The sequence below is a fragment of the Ptychodera flava genome, chromosome 5 (genome assembly GCF_041260155.1).
Source record: "Ptychodera flava strain L36383 chromosome 5, AS_Pfla_20210202, whole genome shotgun sequence".
NCBI lineage: Eukaryota > Metazoa > Hemichordata > Enteropneusta > Ptychoderidae > Ptychodera > Ptychodera flava.
Window position 1 is genome coordinate 11,578,327 of NC_091932.1, and position 20,540 is coordinate 11,598,866.

A 20,540-nucleotide genomic window follows, 5' to 3' on the forward strand; every position below is an offset into this window, starting at 1 on the left:
AACAAGTAATAATGTGAAAGGGGTGGAGGACTGCCAATAGGGAAACGGTCGTCGGAACTGCGCATGTGCAATTTTCTTGTTTAAAAAGTGTATTTCACACTTTATATGTAGATTCAGCATGTCAATATAGCTGCAGCATTTATTTTACTATGTGTATTATGACCAACATGTTTTAAATTTCATCAATCGCCAACGTATCTTGGACACAGTGTTTACATCGGTCGTAGGGGTCCCTAGCGACCTTAAGCGCAGTTCCGACGACCACCTCCCTTTAAAGGTATTCGGTCACCTGCTTTTAAACAGCCAATCACAGATTTTACGCAGGTGGCCACTTTTTAAAAAGGGCGCCCCACACGACAAGCCATGGCGTACTTGGCAGAGCCGTCTGCATGAGCTTTCACGTATCGAATAAGGAGGATTGACAGCTACAGGTGTTACAGGGTAGTACGCTAAGCCCCACCCCTTTACCATATATTGAATATGCAAATTTACGGTGACCGTGTACCTTTAAGGTAGAATGTGCCTCGGGGACAGATATTTGAACTCCCAAACTTTTACAATTTTTATCTGATCTAGCACTTGTGAAGGTTCATTTTAAAGCTCTTGGTGTAAGGAAACTTGTCACCATCTTAGTTTCCCGAAAATCGAAAATATTATTTTTCTCTATAGTGTTAACACAGGGATGGCGGCCATTTTGAATTTCAAATGTCGGTAAATCTTGGATTATTTTGTTTCTCTAGTACCAAAGTTTGCGGGGTGACCCTCAGATTTTCATTCTTGATTTTGAAAGAGAAAAGTTGAAATATTCCTTGAGTAAAAATTTGAGCAAAAGTTAAAAGCTTTCACTTTTGAGGTGCATACTACCTTAAAGGCACAGTGGCCGTGGCTGTAACTTCTGATTTTTTCACAATTTTTTCTGCCCACTATTGTTTCTTGTTCTACTACCCGAAGCATGTTGAGATAAACAGTATTTAGCTTGTCAACGCAGCCTAAACATGCATAGACTGAATTGTTATTGATGAGGAACGGAGAAAAAAAAAATCACTAAAAGTTCCAGCTCCAGTCCCTTTCAATTTTGAATCAAAGGATATTCTTGATGACATCACTTACCAGGCCTCTCTCTCACTCATATCAATACTCAGACAAACTCTTTCATTTGACTGCCTTTATTCCATTTTCCAAAGTAAATATTTTAAAAGTGACCTACAGACTGACATTTTTTTTTTGTTCAGACATCACTACAAATCAACACTAAATGAGATTTTCTTATGGAAGGCACATTCTGATAGGCTCACAGAGTAACAATTTTGTCACATGACTGACATTCAACCAATGAAATACAATGGTGTATTGGCTTTCAAAGTAGGACTGGGAATGAAATCGAAGTAAAGCTCTTTTTGTGAAAGTGTGCATAGATCTGGATCCAACAAACAGAAATTGTTTGTGACCTTGTTCATTTTCTTTTTCTTTATTGGATGAAGAGGGACATGCAAGTAATTACAGTCTGAATGCTAGGGGTGCAATTTGCATATGCAAATGCCATTTCCTTTCGAACGGCACTCAGCAACTCAGTCTACACTGTGACCGTTGGCTGGCTAACACAGTTTTTCAGTCGCTCCCAAATCCTCATTTTTTCGCCGATAATTATCATTGGAGACCAACTTCATCTCTTCAATTGGATTTTCTGAGAAGGTAAGTGACTTTTCGGGGCTCTGTTTGAAAAATTAAAGTGAATTTTGCGATTTCAGCGATTTTTCATAGTACGATGTATATGTCGAGCGCGGACTTGTGTTGCTGTACCAACTACGGTAGCATGAAATTATGGCCCAAAATCAAGCATAGTTCGTGGAATTATACTATAAATTAGCTTTTTACCGCAGAATTTTGTCTGTTCATGCCAGGAATTTGATGTTGGGCGGCAAAGTTCGCCGCTGTGTTTTGCCGCTAAAATCCAATATGGCGCCAAATCAACATTAGTGTACTGTACGTTTACACGTACACTGTGTACTGGCATACGGTCATAGTGAAATAAATCCCCAAAACGTGCGTATTTTTAGGTCAAATGTTACTTTTTTGGGGGAAACTATCATCAAGTGACACTTTTAGGTTGTAATACGTAAAATTCGTGTCACAGTTGTTTTTTTTTTCCTCTTTTTTTTTTCAGGGTCATCACAGTCCGAGGATGGCTTCCCATAGAAAAACTTGTGCATGTGACCTCATGGTTGTTCACTTTTAACTTTTTTGACGTAATTTTCGTGTCTGATTTGTCTCAGTTTGTTGCAGTCAAGTCTCTGAGGCTTAAGTATTGATCAAACTTCAGGTTTATTTAGAATAAAGCTGTTGTCTTTGCAGTATATTGAATTCAGAACTTTTAATTTAACCAACACAAAACCAACCGACACGTTCCAATATTTATTGAGAAATTCGTGTCACCCGAGCGGCACTTTCAAAGGCTTCATTAAAGGTTAACTTCTCCGATATGCTTGCACATGCAACAACGACATGGACTTCATTGAAAAGGTCAACTTTCTCACACGCAAACTTCAACAACAAGATTATAGAAAAAAAAGATATATCGTATAAAGAAAATGTTAATCTCACCAACCATCGACGATACCTCACCGATAAAGATAAGAGGAATATGACATAAGAACAAAACTGGTTTACACAACGACCTTCAGTCCATTCATCAAAACCAGGCAAATCAAACAATGTCTAACAAAAAATTGGAAAATAATAGAAGCCGATCAAACACTGGTCAAAGTTTTCCAGAAAAACCTATCATAGCATACAAAAGGAATAAAAACTTAAGAGACATCCTCGTTCAGGCACAAATCAAGCACGAGGATAAAATAACACGAACGGTCTGACCAACAAACCACTCAAAGTTCAGACCACAACATATCCATACTAGCATCTCTAGTTGATGAACAATCGCTACTATCAAATTAACATGTGGGATAAATAGCTCCAACACATAACCGGTTCTTTCCCGGGGACCCAGATCACATGACCAGGGTCAAAGCACTATCGATTCACCGGTGTCTCGCCATGTTTCTCCATATCATTAAACCACATTGATCGAATCAATATACCGCATCACTATCAAAGGTAGAAAACGATGTGTAAAGTTGCTCTCATTTTCCTATATATAGAAACAGACTTCAATATACAGTACATAAAACAATTATAAATTCTAAAATTCTGAGGAAAAAATATACTAAAGAACTGTAGTTGTAGTTAACATAAAATTATTCTCGTTTGTAGAGGCCATCTAATCTGTGGTGAATGTATAATGCCCACTGTAACAAGTACTAGAAAACGGCATTCATAGGTGAAATTTTAGACGAAGTTTCGCCAAGGGTATATTGAAAAGTGTACCATTTCCAGTAAAATAGCTCTGTGAAGTTAAAAATTGGTATACACAATCAATTGTTACTGAAAAGACACTGCTGAAATTTGATCGGTGTTCAAGACCCGGAAGACCATTTACTAGCCCCGTTTCTCCTTCATAGACAGACCCAAATCGTGTTATGCAACAGAAACTACTCAGTATACACATCGACAATCTTTTGAAGGTAGGTTTATTTTTACATGACAAACTGTTTATATCAGAAACAAATTCCTAAAAAAACATATTACCTATAACATTCACTCAGGTCCGCGGTATAGCGTGAATATAGGCGTTTAGGCAACCATGGTTGTGTGACCCTTGCGTACTACTGCGACCTTTGTTTTGAAATGAAAACGAGGCTATTTTTCTGAGGGCGCTGTTCAAATTACACCCCCAGCATTCAGACTGATTAGCTTCCAACTTGCTCCTATTGTAATACAGAGTACAACATTGACAAAAAGACACAAAAAAACCAATTTACATGCCAAAACAGGACTGGCCAAAGGAACAGGAGATGAAATTGAAGCTCCATTAGCTGTTTTAACTTTTGATGAATTTTTACTATTTCTGTGGTATTATACAAATATTTCTTGTTCTTCTCCCAAGTCATGTCAAACTGCCCAGTGTTAAAACCCATCAATATAGCCTGTGCTATGTCGGGTATTATTGTTGACTGCTGTAATTCAGTCCTCTCGGAATTCATTTGTCAATATCATTTCCTGAGTCCATACAATCAAAGGCAGGTACAATTTCAGGGACTCTGATTGACTTTTCAGCCATTTCCAAGGACTTTTTGAGGTCCAAAATACCATGTTCAAGAAATCATGTTTACAATTTATCAGTTTTTCAAACACCATTTTACATATCATTTTGGCAAAATACCACAACTGACTCTCACGTCATTTTGAAAATTGTGGGTTGATTATCAATTTTCCATTCATCTTCAAGGACTTCTCCTGGACTTTCAAGGATACTGTAAAATCCACCGACTTTCCAGGAATGTCTGGACAACACTATCATTTCATGTTGAACACACAGCGTTGTACTTGCAAGGACAACACTTTGAACTTGAACTTACTTTACAGAAAAGAACAAGAAAAGGTAGTCGTTTTCTGGAAGAAAACTGTGAAAAATTCCATCAAACACTAAAGCTACTACCCCTTACAATTGGGCCAATGCTGGTCTCGGACCTCAGGCAAGGATCTATGGGCATTTAAATGTTGTCGTGTGAGCTAAATGCATGATAAATTTTTCCCTCAGAATGGAAATCACATTGCCAAAACCAAATCCAATATTCATGTACAACTTTTATTTGATATTTATGTGTAGGTCTCTTAAAACAATGTCATACACATATATAATTCAACCACCAAAGTATTTGGTCCCTTGCTATAATTCTACAATAACCCATAGAGTACAGCATAGTTTTTGCTGAAACAAGGGACAGCTTCCATTAAGCTGCGAAGTAATATATCAACAATACCGTTTAAGTAGAAACAGCACATATGCAGACATGCATTCATGTGCACCCTTAGATTAAATGGCGCTGATCGCAATTTGAGGTTTGTTACTAAATAAAGCTGCAGGTACGTGACATTAGACACTACTGCTTGAAATTTGGACAAATTTTATCGTTGCATGCTTGGCTGTTGTTGCAGTTTGAGTATCCATTGTAAAATGGGCACGTTTTATTTACGTCATTCTTAGAGAAATATGGACAAATGACAGCATTTGCAATCAGTGCTATTGATGTGCCACTGACTTTAGAAAGTTCTCTCTGGCATTAGAAAATTTAACATATTACATGCACTTGTGTTGGGCCGACTAAAAGAAATTTAAGGAAATTCCTAAGCCGACTCAAAAAAGAGTTTGTGAGTTGGACAGCACACTATTTCACTATCCATACCTCCATGACTCATTTGAGTTTTTGCAAATTGCCATGTTTTTTACAAAATGGCTCAACGTCCCATATGTGGATCAAAGGTCATGATAACCTTCACATGATTAGCCCATAGGCTGATAGTCAATGTAAAACCCTATATCTTCCTATGTTTAGGGACAAAATGTTCTCACAATGTCTCTCATTAGCACAACAACTAGTCAGGTGTGACCAAGTCTCCTACAAGAAGCTGATAGTTATCAATTGTACTGGACTAAACACCTCACTAGCGTTTAATATTGAGTTCTATAACACACAATTTTTTTGCAGAACAAAGTCAGTGTTTAAGGTAAATATGCATTTGCCCTGACCTTTACAAACATAAATTCATGCTTTTTCACACTCTTTACGTGACACTGCAATTGTACCTGGAGTTGGAGTTGCAGCATTAACTGTGATACTCTCAAGGTACAAGTTCAAAATGCAAAGACCTTGCATTTTGTTGTTTTACTGTCAAGAAAAAAAATATTCCTATTTGCCGTCCAAAGTTTAAACTACTTTCTATCATAGGTTTGAGGAACAATGTGATATATTGTCATAGTTTTTTACTGTTGTATGTGTTAAAGTAGGTGAAATTATGCAATTTATCAAAGTGTAAAACACTTTTTGCCAACACTCACCGACTAACATGTCTTTTTTTCATTCAAATCCTTAAAACTATTATGAATCCACTGCCTAACACAAAAGTGTGAATTTCAACAGATTTATGCAAATTATTCATTATCATAATATGCAAATCAAATATTTACATATATTCATACATATCACAGTGAACCCGACAAGATATTCTGAAATCTTTTTGTGAAAGTTGCATTTACATTTTTATTTCTTTTCTTGGACAATTTTTCAAGAGTAAAAAATGAGGAGATTTGACCAGAAATCAAACAATTATTACTAACTTGATGTCTATAAAAATCAGTATTTTACAGGAAAGAACATATATGTTAGAATCAGTAAATCTTTAATTACTGGAATTCGTTCTTATAATTTATTAACAGTGCTTTATTGTTTTCATTCTCATTTGTTAAAATGTATCTTTCAAAACATTGCACCACCATAAGTTGCCTGGAAGCAAAATCGTGAAAACGTGCATAATCTGGGAAAAAAAGGCGTTCTAAATCCAATACCACTGAAAAATGAAGTTCAAGTGTAGCAGGTCCCCCAACCTTGCCTGTCACTTCATAGTGGAAATAACCTTCATAATAAGAAATAAAATGTTTAAAAAGCATGCAATATGTAGGTAGCAACTGATAGTGTGTAAGTTCTGAGACTATTCTTTGCGAAGACAGTTGAATCTAAGCTTATCAGTTTTGTTTTTGTCTCTCTTCATATGTAACATTTTCTTGTTATGTATCATTTGTGTCAATATCTTGACCTGAAACTCTGTCAAATTGCTTTGAACATTATTACAATGCAAGGGGGAGCGGAGGGAGACTTCTGAAAGATTTTTCAGGTTTCCTTTGAAGTCACAAATTTTTATCCTTCTATCTGCATACCCACAAAGAACAAAATAATTGAACACAAAAGGTATGTGTTCCTACCAAAAAAACTCAACTAGAAAAGTAGAAACAGAAAGGGATAGGAAACATGGCTATCCATACATCTTTTCAAAATATAGACACATTATGTCACTTCCCGTCCTATGTCCTAATTTGCATATGGACTGCATGAAGACAAAGATGGCCACCATGGTGAAGATATTACACTCATAAGACATTGCACAATTTGGATTAGCACATAAATAAAAATTTGAATCATTCTTGGGGAACATGCACATGGGAGTATAATATAAATAATAACCTAATACTTGATCGACCAAGAAAAAAATCTTTTGCAAATTTCTCTGAAAGCGGCCAGCATTTCTACTTCCCTTTGCTTAAAGCTTCATATGCTGGTCGCAGGGCCTCTAAATATGTTTTGTGGTCACTTAAAGTTGCAAGAAGTCCATGTTCATTCTTTGGGTTTGAAGCCGCCGAATAATCAATTCGATCTCCTTTTAAGTCTGTCATGATGCCATTTTTGTGATTCAACAGAGCATTGCCAGCGCAAATGTCCCATTTCTTGATCAATGTCACGTGGACGTAGGCGTCAGCAATCTGGTCGAACAGTGCCCATGTTTTGTAGCCTGAGAAGGAAGGAAAAAGTTGGAGACTGACATTCAGCACAAACTGGTTACAAGATCTGCAGCACATGATAAGGTCAATCAAGATTCTGCCTACTGGGCAAAGATTTGACGTGCTAAGCAAATTACATGTATGTGATATATGAGCAACACTGACGACAAAGTGATTAACAGAAGGGCAAGTTTTCAAAACTGAAGTGCCTTACAAGAGGCTGTCTATACTGATGAACCATGACAGCATGTTCCTATGCAGTACAGTGTGGACAAACACTATTGTCTAAAATTTGTCTTCCCGGATCAAATTTTATTCTATTGTAATAATATGACTAAACTATGGAATTATGATACTTGATACACATCTCTTAGAAATGGTGGCATGTGTGCTTGTCTGTACTGTATGCACTCTGCAAAAATATCGGCTAACATTGTTCAGAGCATACATTACTGTTAGCAAGACATTACTAGCACCTGTCAGAGAGCAGCTTAATCTATCATTTGTGCAGCAATCATTGGACAAATTGAACAAGTGAAAGAGGCTGCACCTACCTGCCCCACCAGCTGGAATGACTTCGGTGCTTTCCCCAAAAGTTTTCTTGACAACGTCAGATACACTGCCAGCATGTGACCGGGAAACAATAATCTTTTTAGCTTCACTTTCAGACTTCCTGGGTGGCAGGTCATAACCTGACGAACCTTTATTCACCCAGGCCCATGCTGTATTTGAAGAAAGACAAACATGTAAAGGTGAATTACTTGAAGTGATAATCTCTGATTTGACAGCAAATTAAAATATCCACTGATACTTGCTAGGTTCACATTCAGGTCCAGGGCCGCCTCTCAGCCTGGCTAATATTACCAGTTTTTCCAAATGGCGGGAAATCAAAATAACGGTTAAAATTTAAATTTACTCGTCCAATTTTTCTGTAGTAATAGACTATATCCTTTAAATTTGTAGAATTTAAAGGAAACCAGAGAAAATGGAAAGCCTTTTTCAGGTCAACAAATTTCAAGAGTTACAGCTACAGGGGCTTTAAAACTAGGGCCAACTCAGAGGTGACCTGAACTCTATAGTGTAAGCACAGTAACAGTATACAGTAATTACAGTTTATTAATGGCACATCACAAGCAATAGCAATAGCATCTCACCACTACCTACACGTATATTATATTCCTTATCAGCTACATCTACGTGATGGCCATGTTCATTTGCATATATCACGACAGGTGGCAATTCAGATCTTGATGTAATTTTAATTGTATTTCTTTAACACAGTGATGTCCTAAACATACTGACACAAGGTGATGATCAACATAACAGATTTGACAATGTGGCATGGAGATTGCCAGCAATATATCTTTTAATTGGTTCAAGGGTACAAATTAATGAAACTGAGCAATATACGCGAACAAACAGGACTGCAGTTTATTGATAAATTGTTACATAATGTTGCATTATACTGTAAGTTTCAGAATGCTGTAAAAATTTTAAAGTCTCATTAGTACTTTGTGAAGGCAGTTTTGAAACGTTCTTTGTGAAGTATTGAGTAAAGGAAGACATTGTTGTAGACACGTAGGGCTGAACCCTCATGACTTATTAAATTGTCCATTTACACAATTATATAATGAATGTGATTAAATTCATTATTAACTAAGGAAAAACGAGTAATGTCTAAGGCAATTGCAACCAAGCTATTCACATGATAATTAGATATTATTCCCTAATATTTTTCTTCGTACAGTGAAGGAAAATACAAGTGATGTAATGACCCTGTCACCACGAGTCAGTTTACTATAAGGGTCTCTTACCTGTTTTGTGTTCAAATGGTTTGTGTATTACACCAATTGTTGGCTCACCCTTGACAGCGACGCACACCATAGTTGTAACATACTGCAGTAAATTTTCTGAAACAGACAATCAGAATTATTATTACAACACAGCTGTGGACATGTCAGCTTAGATGACTACATGTATGTGCCTACAGTGAGTATTAGTTGAGAAGGATGCACCCTGTAATGAACATGAGGAGTTCTTGTAAAGCCAACGTTTGCAACGACTTGAACTTCAGCAGGGCCAAGACATTGACTTACATGTATACCGTGGCTTTTGATAGGAGTTCCACTGTACCAGTAATTTAGAACGAACAATGTGGTAATTTAGAAATTTTCCAACATGTTCAGCCACTTGTACTTAAAAAAAAAATATTCCACTCTACTTCCTCAAAGCTTAGAATATTTGTTTGTGAGGTTCGTTGTTTATTGTTTCCATGATGTGGTTGGCCCTGTGAATACTTGTGAATACAAAGGTTCAAGGGTCTGAAAATGTAACGTAAGTCTAGATTCTCAATTATGATCATAAATAATATCATCATTCATGTATTCCAGAAACTGGCTGTACACTTTAAACAATAACTATGCCATATAGTGGAGAGAAAAATACATGTATGATAAGTGTATTAAATGTCAATGTATCGCATTCTATACTCAATCAGATCCAAATAGCTTGATTTCATTCCAGCATTTTAAGCTGCTGGGCCCATCCACCCCATGCAGTCAAGAGAGTAAAACATGGTCATTAGCAATACCCTACTTTCACAAACATGGCATGTCTCATGTACAAGAATGTATCTTTACCATACTTGTGTCAAGCTTGGTAGTTTATACATCAGTAAAATCCCTCCTAAAACAACGTGCGACACTGGACTTGCCACATGTACTTTACATGTGTATAATCACTACAAGACTGGTCATTGCTGAATTTCATTGACTTGGAAAGACAATGGCCCCTCAATGCCATCTTTTTTGGTGCCCTGAAAGTCATTACTAGTTCCATTGACTGCAGGAATAGAGTGAAGCAAAGTGTCTCTACACAAACAAGGTCAATCACTTGCAATATAGAAACCAGACAGAGATGAGTGTTAGGAGTACAAGGATTCACACCACACACAGAACTCTCATTGATAGAGTTCACACCACTTGACGTTGCAAAGGTCAAAAGTCATATGCAAGGACTTAATCTACGCATGTACATCACGTGATACCATAAAAAGTGAAATATTGTCAAGGCAACCATCTCATGTCACACAAAAGCCCTGTGTCAAACACATTTACGAGACTTGAAGGCACTTAGCATCAATGCTATCACTTTTTAAGACTCCTGTGACACAGAGTCCTTATCAAATCTCCACGTTTTGTCTAGCATTCTAGAATTACATATTGGGTGACCTACATGTAAATAGAGGTGACCCAAAGTTGAGCTCAATAAGCTGGAACTTTTAGTTTTAGTATATTTTCCAGTATTGTTTCTGCCTTTAAATAGTAATTCCTTGTTCTTCTCCATAAATCATATTAAAATTCCTGGTATTCAACATGTCAACATAGCCTGTACATGTGTGTGTAATGTTGACAATTTAATCAGCTGTGTTGTACTTGAATCAAGTCAGCTGTTTCATTTTGGAAATCTTTCTCTGTCAGCTCAGTAGTGTATTCGGCCATGGTTGATGTCCAGTGAAGCATACGACAAAAAGTGACAGTGTAAGTATGGCAAAGTGCCAAAAGTACAGTGAGGCATTTCTAAAAGGAGGATGAAATAGTCTACACCTGTGTTTGCAAAATACTAATTATTAAATTATTTATTTATTTCATTTATTTATTACCCCAAAATTTCTCTGCAAGCTCAATGCCCTCCCCTTTATTGGTTTCTGCATTACCCCTCTACACTGGTGTAGGGGCCAGTATTTTAACATCGGTGGAATGAGCTCTCATCCAATCTGAATAGCACATGGCAGCATGATATATAACGTTCCATTTTCATTGGAAGATTAACTTTCACTCCAGAGAATTATACGGAGAGATTTAAAGTGACATGTTTTGAAAATAGTGTACTAGAAAGAAGACTAAATTCATACCAAGTGTTTGTTTGAAATAGTCTCAAGCAAACTGTACAGTGACGGTTTCAAATATGGATGATAAATCATTTCACTGCAGAACAAAAACAATTACCACTTAACCCAAAATTTGGTTATGATTATGAAATTCAAAATATTCAATATTGCATTTTTATCATACCATTTTTAATCATAAAATTGCTAGCTTGCTTGTGAATTTTCTTGGTCTGACAGAGAGAGAAAGAGAGAGATAGAGAGACTATTCTTGTCCTGGATATTGTGTATTAACTATTGTAATTTGAAATCCTAATGTAAACTGTACATGTATATGAATTTCATGTACTCTCCAAAATACAATTACTGCAGTGTGAGAGCAATTTTTTCTTAACAGAAATTTCATTAAACAAAACGAAATACATTACAAAATGGTTTCACCACTTGCAAATAATAATACAACTGCAACTTTTCAACATACCAGTTTATGGTGACGCTGTCTTTTTTGTAACATTTTTAAACATCCTACTTTGATACCAAAAGCAACATTTGACACTATTATGGGAAATATTGAGTATACTCTACTATTCCAGGGCTTCCACATGAAGCAAGGCGTGTGCAACAGTGCTGTCAAAACTCTAGGTTTACACGGCTCCATATTGCCGAGATCAGATTACAAGAATGCCAGTGATGAACACTGAATCTTTGAAACTTAAATTCATTGGGGCAGTCATACACATGCAAACTTTTTCTGATAAACAATAAGATTTTTTGATTTGATGAGATCCTGAATACGGACGGACCTCATAAGTGGCTATTTAAGTCAATATTACAGCGTTTTTCTTTCTTTTTCAATGTTACAAATCATTGAAACCAGCTGAAGAGCACAACACTTGTGTAGCTGTCTTTTGTGTAGCTTGTATTGACATGTATAGTGCGCCCTCAATGGGGAATGTGATCATATTTAAATACGACCTTTAGTTCCGTGACCTCTAGCCAATTCCTCTGGCCATGCCTACTGGCCATGCGTACAGACGTCGCTGTGTTTACTGTACTATTAGTACAGTAAGCATAGCGAGGGCAGGGCAGGAAGTAGGCATGGCTAGAGCCTAGAGGTCACGGAACTAAAGGTCACATTTACGAGGACGCACTATACATGCCAATACACGCTACACAAAAGACAGCTACACAAGTGTTGTGCTCTTCAGCTGGATTATTTGTAACATTGAAAAAGAAAGAAAAACGCTGTAATATTGACTTAAATAGGCACTTATGAGGCCCTGTGGACGGACCTGTCAGTATTGAAATAATACCTACAAAAGACATCACATAAGACTATGTCACTTTAGTTTAGCAATGGTAACAGGGAAAATTTTGGGTGACCTGTCACTATCTGTAAGCATAAACTATTTGACGCAAATCACGGAGACTACCAACCTGTGTATTCCTGTGTGGCGTCTAACGGATCAATCCATACAGCGATGTCTTCTACCGGAATATATTCATCTGCTGGAATTGTCTTGAAGACTTCTGGAAGCTCTTTGTCTGGCATTTGGACTTCATTGGGGTCCCAGATATCCTGGGCCTCATGTTCTTCTGAAATAACCTTGGAATTAATGCAGAAAACATTTTCGTTCAAATATGTGCTGAAAAGGGTCCTGAGAAAAGGGCTTTTCAACTAGTAGCAAGCTTTCACAAATATACTTTATGTGGATAAAATTATGAACTTCTTGATTACAAAATTTTATTGCATTTTTACTCTCTTCGGAAAAGGGAAAAAGTTACCATAAGATTAATTCAGGAACTACATTATGTGAAAATTTCAATCACATGCAAAACAACAAGACAACATTTTTAATCGGTGAATGAACTGCAAGTTATAATGTGACAGACAACATTTTACACAGCAGGGCTACCTCTCATAATAGCAACATACAGAAATTCAATATCAAACTTTCGAAGGCATATGGATAGATATGTAGGATAAAGTAAAAAGCTAGTTTTCAGAAATCTTGTTGTCATGACAGGCAATGTAATCAACTCTACCTGACAGTGATTGGGAGGAATAGTGCCCTATTCTTTACTAACCCTATGGACTTTTCAAAAGCTTTGGTCTAGTTATACAAATTTAGTAACATATTGAAAACAATATGGTTGGACCAAACTGTTTTGGAAAAGTGGTTCAATAGACAATATGTATTGAAAAATTAGTTTATTTGAAGTTTAATGTGGCCAACAACATAAAGGCTGTGTTGGCGCCAGATTGTCCCATCAGAAAACATGCTTCCTACATTACAATTTCAACGCAAATAAAAGGCTATCATACCTCCATAATCCTCTTACATACTAGAACAGAGGCGATCCAAGGGATCGCCAAAAGTGCCTTTATGCTGTCCCCCCTCCAATTCCACAATCAATATTGATGACAGTGGGTTTGGCCAAATCAAAGCGGTTAAAGTATTAACGGTACTTGCATTCAGGGAGAAGAAACAACTAGACTTTAGCAGGAACTTGTGGAATGGTACTTCTAGGACTATGCCTACCGAATGCCTATGCTAAACCTTTTTAAAGGTTAAAGGCCTGTGTTGGCACCAGATTGTCTCATCAGAAAATTTACCCATAAGATTACAATTTCAACGGAAGACAAAAGGCTATCACGCCTCCATAATCCTCTTACAGGCTAGAACAAAGGTGATCCCAGGGATCACCAAAAGGGCCTTTAAACTTTGGTCAATACAGCTTGTATTCTAGTACCCATATTATTACATGCCTTGTATATAAAACGTCGTGCACTCCATAGGATTCAATGGTAACTCCTCATTGACATTGCGGGCCGAATAGTCATCATCGGATTGAAAGTGAACCGGAACTATTTTCAACTTGACAAATTCTTGATGCAAAAATGTTTAAATTTCATGTTTTGCATAGGAAATCTGGTTTTTGGAAAAATTTGTAGAAAAAAATTGACAAACAGCATAACAGTAGTTTAAATAGCCTTGTTCACGGTTACAGGTTTGTTACTAAATATAGCTGTACGCGCGCGACATCGGACACGCAGCTTGAAATGCGGACAAATTTTATCAATGTTGCATGCGTGGCTGTTTTTGCAGCTTGTACTCTGAGTCGTGAATATGTTTTTTAGTATTCACTGTTACACTAGCAGTCGCCCACTGAGATGTATTTTCGTCGTTCTTGCATGCGTAATTTTCAAAAGCGTAATCTAAAATGCGGACAAATATGTATTTTTGCATATTAATGAGAGAACAGTGACGTAAACTGTGAACGGCCCTATATATCATTGTGCAATTCAATGATGGAAATCTTTCCATTTTTGACAGATTTTAGTCTAAGATGGAAATAAAGCATTTGATCATCATTTGCCAATAAACCTAACTTATTTTGAGTGAAAACTGTGTAAGAAAGGCGTGTAATAAAACACTATAGCACAAACAAGGGACTATGTACCCTCGGGGCAGGAGACAATTTGCCCTCCTTACATGTACATGTATGTCGGGCAAATGTTTACCTACCCTTGGGCACATAGTCCCATCTTTGGGCTATAATATATATTATTGTTAACCACTGAATTTTAGACTGGTCTATACTTCATTTGTCCACAATAACATTGCATATTGTATCACACAATGCCTCATCATAGCCAGGCTAATATTTTGTTTTTCAAAATATATTTGGGAGAAGATGAAGAAAATGCACTTGGTGTCTAAAAAAATGATGAAAATCTTATTAAAATATGTAAATCTCATTGCAAAAAGCCATAAAGGAACAATAGTAACGCTAAATACTATTATTGTAAATGGGTTTCTTCATGTAAACGCCAAATACTATTATTGTAAATGGGTCTTTCTTCATGTCAACCCTTTGAGTGCCAAAGTCATTTTTTGTCACCTTTATTAAATATAACCCAGACAATTTTTTTCAGGTCTGCATATTTTTTTTCAGATTTTCCCCAAAATTTTGACCCAAAACTGGCATCTATGAAAAGTGCTGTCTATTTGGTCTAAAATTTTCAAAAGAATTACAGAAAAATTCATAAAAATTGGAAAAATGTTGCACTTAAATTTTGGTGGGAAAAATTTCAACACTCAAAGGGTTAACTGAAAACACTACATAAGGAGCACAGTATCGAGAATGATAGTAGTTCTGCTCCATTAATTAATGAAGAGAAATAGAATGTCATAAATATTACATGTTTCACTGAATAATCATGATAATTACATTCCATCCTCAAGGGAAGTCATCAACAAAATAATACTATCCTGTATTTCATGTTTACAGCTAATGAATACAATAACATGTACGGTACATGTACATGTACTTGTATCATCTACATCTACAGAGTTTTTGTAACGGTTTGTACCCCTGTGAAATTGACAGGGTTCAGTTTACAAGGTCAGCAGGTAACAATCATGTCACTGGGTAACAGTCATGTCACCAGGTAACAGTCATGTCAAAAGAGACTGTCTGTAAAATGTGGTTTGTTCAAAAGGAGTTACAACAAAACGGCAATATGGTAGTTATATCCATAAGCTGAAATGACTGTAGAGTGATGGATCACACGGCCTACATGTACTTGAAAATTTGTCAGCTGGTATAAAATCAAAATTGTGAGTAATTATCTGAGAGCGTTTCACTACGGGGAAGGGGGAATGTTGATATAAATTATCTGAGGGTATTTCACTATTTGGTGGGGGTGTTGACATTTATTATCTGACTGATGATGAATTCTGGCACAACTCAAATCATGTACAACTAACAAACACATTGCCCAAACTTATTTCAACATTACATAATTTTTTAATCACTGTAAGGTATATTGGTTCCTACATGTATAGTACAGTATATATATTTTACTCAGACTGGTAGTGGTACCAGCAAAGTTCACTGTGTGAGGGGACAAAACATGGCAGACACTCTCTGTGGCATATCCATGGACAACATAATAGATATTTGACATTTTCTGTACCTAGAAATACCTTATTTATTTAACCATGAACTCATACAATATGCTGTACATGTATATAGTTGATCTAACTTATTACAGGTGACAAACACACCTCACTCTTCTATCTGCTATCGTTTCCAGTTTCTGTAGCAGCGTAGACAGTAAGGTGAGACTGTCTATGGTAGCAGCCATTAGCTTATTATACAGTGCAGGATCTTTGGCTATTAACATACACTTTCTGTCAGATCACAGAATTACGTAACTGTGTCCTTTTTCTTTGTCTGTAGAGTGCTTGCTTCACAAGAGGTGTCTTATTGACAAAGCTTTTCAGCATGCTTCACTGTTTTGACTACTGTGACTGGCTTCCAAAATAAAAAAAATCGGAGTGCCAAAAGTGTTCAGCAGAAATACTGGGAGTGGGAAGGGATATGATACAGGTGATACAGATGATACAGGCTATCAGATGGGTATTCGATGGCACGCAAACAGCATTCACTCAGATTCTTGTCTCCCATCACCTATACTTTGTCAACAATTTCTTTTGAAGATATTGCATCGCACATGTAATAAACAATGATCAAGATGACAATCACAATGATAACGATGATGATGACAATAATTATGATAATAATAATAATAATAGTCCCACCCCTCCATCAAGGGTTTTTATAAGTACCGAAATCAGACAATGAAATTGAATATGTGAACTGACCTTATCCTAAACAGGATCAATTGCTGAAATACTTTGTTGGATGTTTAAATGGCTGACAGGTTTTTTTTAGGCACCTAAAGTTAAAATCTGAATGGTGAGTGAGTATTTCTATGGTGTAATGGTGGCACATAATTACAGTGAATTTGATCAAAATATTAGTTGAAATAGAACTGCAATGTACACCCTTCCTCTCTCTGAAAACAATGAATTCCGTTTGTTAAAGAAACATTGTTTACATATATTTGGGAACAATCAATGTCCTTCATCACAACTAATTAATGTGATACAATTGCACAGGGAACTAAAAATTGTACAACATTGAAATCCTGTCACAGCTTGATTAGAATATCAGCTATATGTAATTAAAATAAAATAATTGCAGGCTCACGGGTTTCAGTACTTGAGGGCTACAATAGAAGGGACAGCTCGTTAAATGAGCGTGGATTGTGTCCACGTGGCAACAAGTCATAATCGCTTTTGTGAGTCCTGTGTTAGTAAACTACAAATAGTCAACGTTACGACATTTTGACTCGCCCTACACTACAGCGGTTTTTTTGACTGTCAGAAACAATAATTTAGATTGATCGGGTTTTAATCATTTTATTGGGCATTTTAAATTAACAAATAACAATGCCAAACTCCTAAAATCAAAGTATTGGCAGTCGCTGAAGGTCACATAGTCTGATTTCTGATTTTTTCCCCTTTATCGAAATGGTACGGCCGTGCAAGCTGATGCCGTTAATATGCATATTCATTAACCGCTGTCCCCATTCATTTCATTGATCACCGGTAAGCGTGAGTCACAGGTTACCGGTCAACAAATGTTACGTTTGTTAAATATACCACAATGTAGTAATCCCCTAGGTTCCACGTCCACAATGCAGAATTTATATTTTGTTAAGTTGAAATATCAGGCCAGTGATGAGTTTCACAAAAATTAAGAATATAGGAATAACATTCAGAACGCGATAAACAATGATAGTATTATTAACGTGAACAGAGACAAACTCGTCTCGGTTGTGTTTTGTGGTGTTGACGTGGACATTGAAACTTACCTTCAAATTGGGAAACGCCTTTTTAAATCCATGGTACATAGCTCGATGAGACTGAAGATCCCCGTCTGTGAGAGGGTCGTTCGCCCCTTCCAAAGTTTTTCCTTTGCTTTTCTCATCCAATGTGTTTCCCTCCCTCACATCCCGAACTCTGTCGCCGCCTCTCTGTGCTAGCACTATCGCCGTCGAAAGTAGCTCTCGCATGTTAATTGTCTGCGGTACACCGCCATCGGGTTCAAATTTCAATTCTGTGCCTACGCTGCTCTTTCCAGCGCTAACCTTTCGGTGAACGTACAGAACACAGGCGAGTAAAAATACTACAATTACAGCGATACCGAGCGGAGACATGCGAACCGGCGCCATCTTTTTGGTTTCAATCATATTGATAAGCTCGTAATTCACAGACTGTAGGTTCGAAGACGAGCGTTATCCTTTTTAGCTACCGATTCGTCGCTTACGAGTCGCCCGAAAATCTGTATTATATTGAAAAATTCTGGAACTGACACCTATCGTATGACATGAGTTTAAATATATAAGGGGAAACAGATATTTGCTTTTTATAAATATATACCTAGTTGACCGCAAAAAATAGGTAATTATTAATTTTTAGCCATGGCCTGAAACCATTGATGGTAATAATATGAATAACGGATAAGAGAGAAAAAATTGCAAGTCAGATAAATTTTAGCCCCGCCTCTTCTCATGAACATATTAAATCAGTACTCTCTATGAATTGGACTGCTGGTCTAAAACACCTTTATACCATTTTAAGACATTTAATCGTTCTTTTATTTCTTTTTTCACTTTATTTCGGACCAAATCCGTCCAAAGAATTCTGATTTCACAGGCAAGAAAGATTTCAGGTATTACATGAGAGATATTTTTGGCTATCCTCTTTTAAGGTGGCGGCGTACCCAAAATTAAACTATTATGAGTAATTTTGATTTATTGACAACCTATAGTATTCAAAAAAGCAGAAAGTTGCAGTATTTTTAATTTATATTAGCGTGTTAACGGCTTCCATTTTAAGATACAATGCATAAAAATAAATGGTTTATTTAGCTCATGAAACTTTGACAAATTACAGTATTCAGAGAAGCAGAAAGCTGTCGTATATTCATTTCATTTTAGCATGTTCCTGTATGGGTGACTCTTAATTATTTAAAAACACAATTCACTCATTTACAAATTTCACTGACATTATATTTTATAAAAAAACTGGTAAAATTGCCATGTAGTCATTATTTCTCGTAAAAGAATGTAGTAAGGAAATTGTAGTAAGTTCTAAAGCAAACTTTATCTCAATGTTTGATATCAGGAGAGTACACAATTTTTCAAGTTGGAATACATACTAAGTATGGTTTCTCCTCATGTGTTGCAGGTTTTGAGAAAATGGCAATATTATTACCACCAAAGAATTTCTTGCATTGCGACATGCTTGCGTAAAGAATAAACTAACGCTGCACCACGCATAAAAGACTGCTAACCCTCCGCCCGGGGATGCACGCATATTCTTTGCTCTGAATTTGGTACAGGTGTATCTTGGATGGTTCAAACTTTAGTACAGGTACCAACTCTCACACAATTTTCAGCAAAATAGGGGAACAAATCTTTTTTTTGAGGGCCAAATCATAAATAAAAAATAGTTTGTGGTATTTTGTATCAAAAATCGTGCTAGAGTCAAAAACAGGGGTCAAAAGTTTACATTTTATCAACATTTTGTTGGTCGAAGGGCTACTCACGATTTTCATGTAGGAGTCCAAACCGCGGTACAAATGTGTATATCAGCGCCGTGCTCACCCCCTCAGTGCTGACTTAAATTGCTTTCAAAATCGATGTAACTTAAAGTTAAAAGTTTTGAGCCCTGGATGTTGTTGTTGTTGTTGTTGTTGTCGCTGTTGTTGTCTTCGTCGTTGAGGTATCGAGATGAATCCAAATAATTTCTTTGGAATATATAAAATTAATCTGGCGGAACGTATACGAAATCACTTTTCTGACTAAAACTTAATCGAAACATAAGACCACAATGGTTGAACTTCATGCATACTTAGCATCTTTTCTGGAATTGAGCAATTATTTTTTATGATGGCCTATTTGTTTGCTTGTTTGTTTGGTTGTTTTTTTGGGGGGTTTTATTTGGCAATGTGAATTCCTCAAAACCCACGGGAAAAAGCTGGTCCTTGTGCTTTCACACTACGGTTCAGCAACGCTTGGTTAAGACAGGGCAAATACAGTAGTGTATACGAGTGATTGTGAACTGTCAAGCAGAAGACCGAGCCGTCGATTCCGGGTCGATGCTGACCAAATTCTGTCGCCAACCCGATCTTTGATATACAACGGGCCGTGCCGTCACGATGTTGGGAGGTCTGTGTGCTGACAGAGAGCGCCCACAAGCGATACACTGAGGGTCACTTATTGAATCTACACTGCATAATGGATTCAATGCTACTGCAACTTGATGACGGGAGCTTGTTATAACC

The 20,540-nt window shown here is 36.8% G+C and overlaps 2 protein-coding genes across 2 annotated transcripts in view; both read right to left on the reverse strand.

The window, feature by feature from the left end:
• The window catches only part of LOC139133015 (D-aspartate oxidase-like), a 46,702-nt gene that overhangs the window by 14,348 nt on the left and 11,814 nt on the right, over window positions 1-20,540 (reverse strand). The gene's annotated exons all lie outside the window — the stretch shown is intronic.
• On the reverse strand, window positions 1,151-18,599 carry LOC139133012 (inositol monophosphatase 3-like). Its single transcript, XM_070699388.1, has 5 exons — window positions 18,064-18,599; window positions 12,771-12,939; window positions 9,262-9,357; window positions 8,002-8,169; window positions 1,151-7,458 (listed from the first exon to the last, which is right to left on the reverse strand). The coding sequence occupies exons 1-5, from the start codon at window positions 18,439-18,441 to the stop codon at window positions 7,196-7,198; spliced, it is 1,074 nt and encodes a 357-aa protein (XP_070555489.1). The 5' UTR covers window positions 18,442-18,599; the 3' UTR covers window positions 1,151-7,195.

Coding starts and splice junctions, on each gene's coding strand:
- LOC139133012 (XM_070699388.1), bottom strand. CDS start 18,441: ATGATTGAAACCAAAAAGATGGCGCCGGTTCGCATGTCTCCGCTCGGT. Junction 12,940..18,063: donor AGGCGTTTCCCAATTTGAAG/GTAAGTTTCAAT, acceptor ATTAATTCCAAG/GTTATTTCAGAAGAACATGA. Junction 9,358..12,770: donor CGCCACACAGGAATACACAG/GTTGGTAGTCTC, acceptor TGTCTGTTTCAG/AAAATTTACTGCAGTATGTT.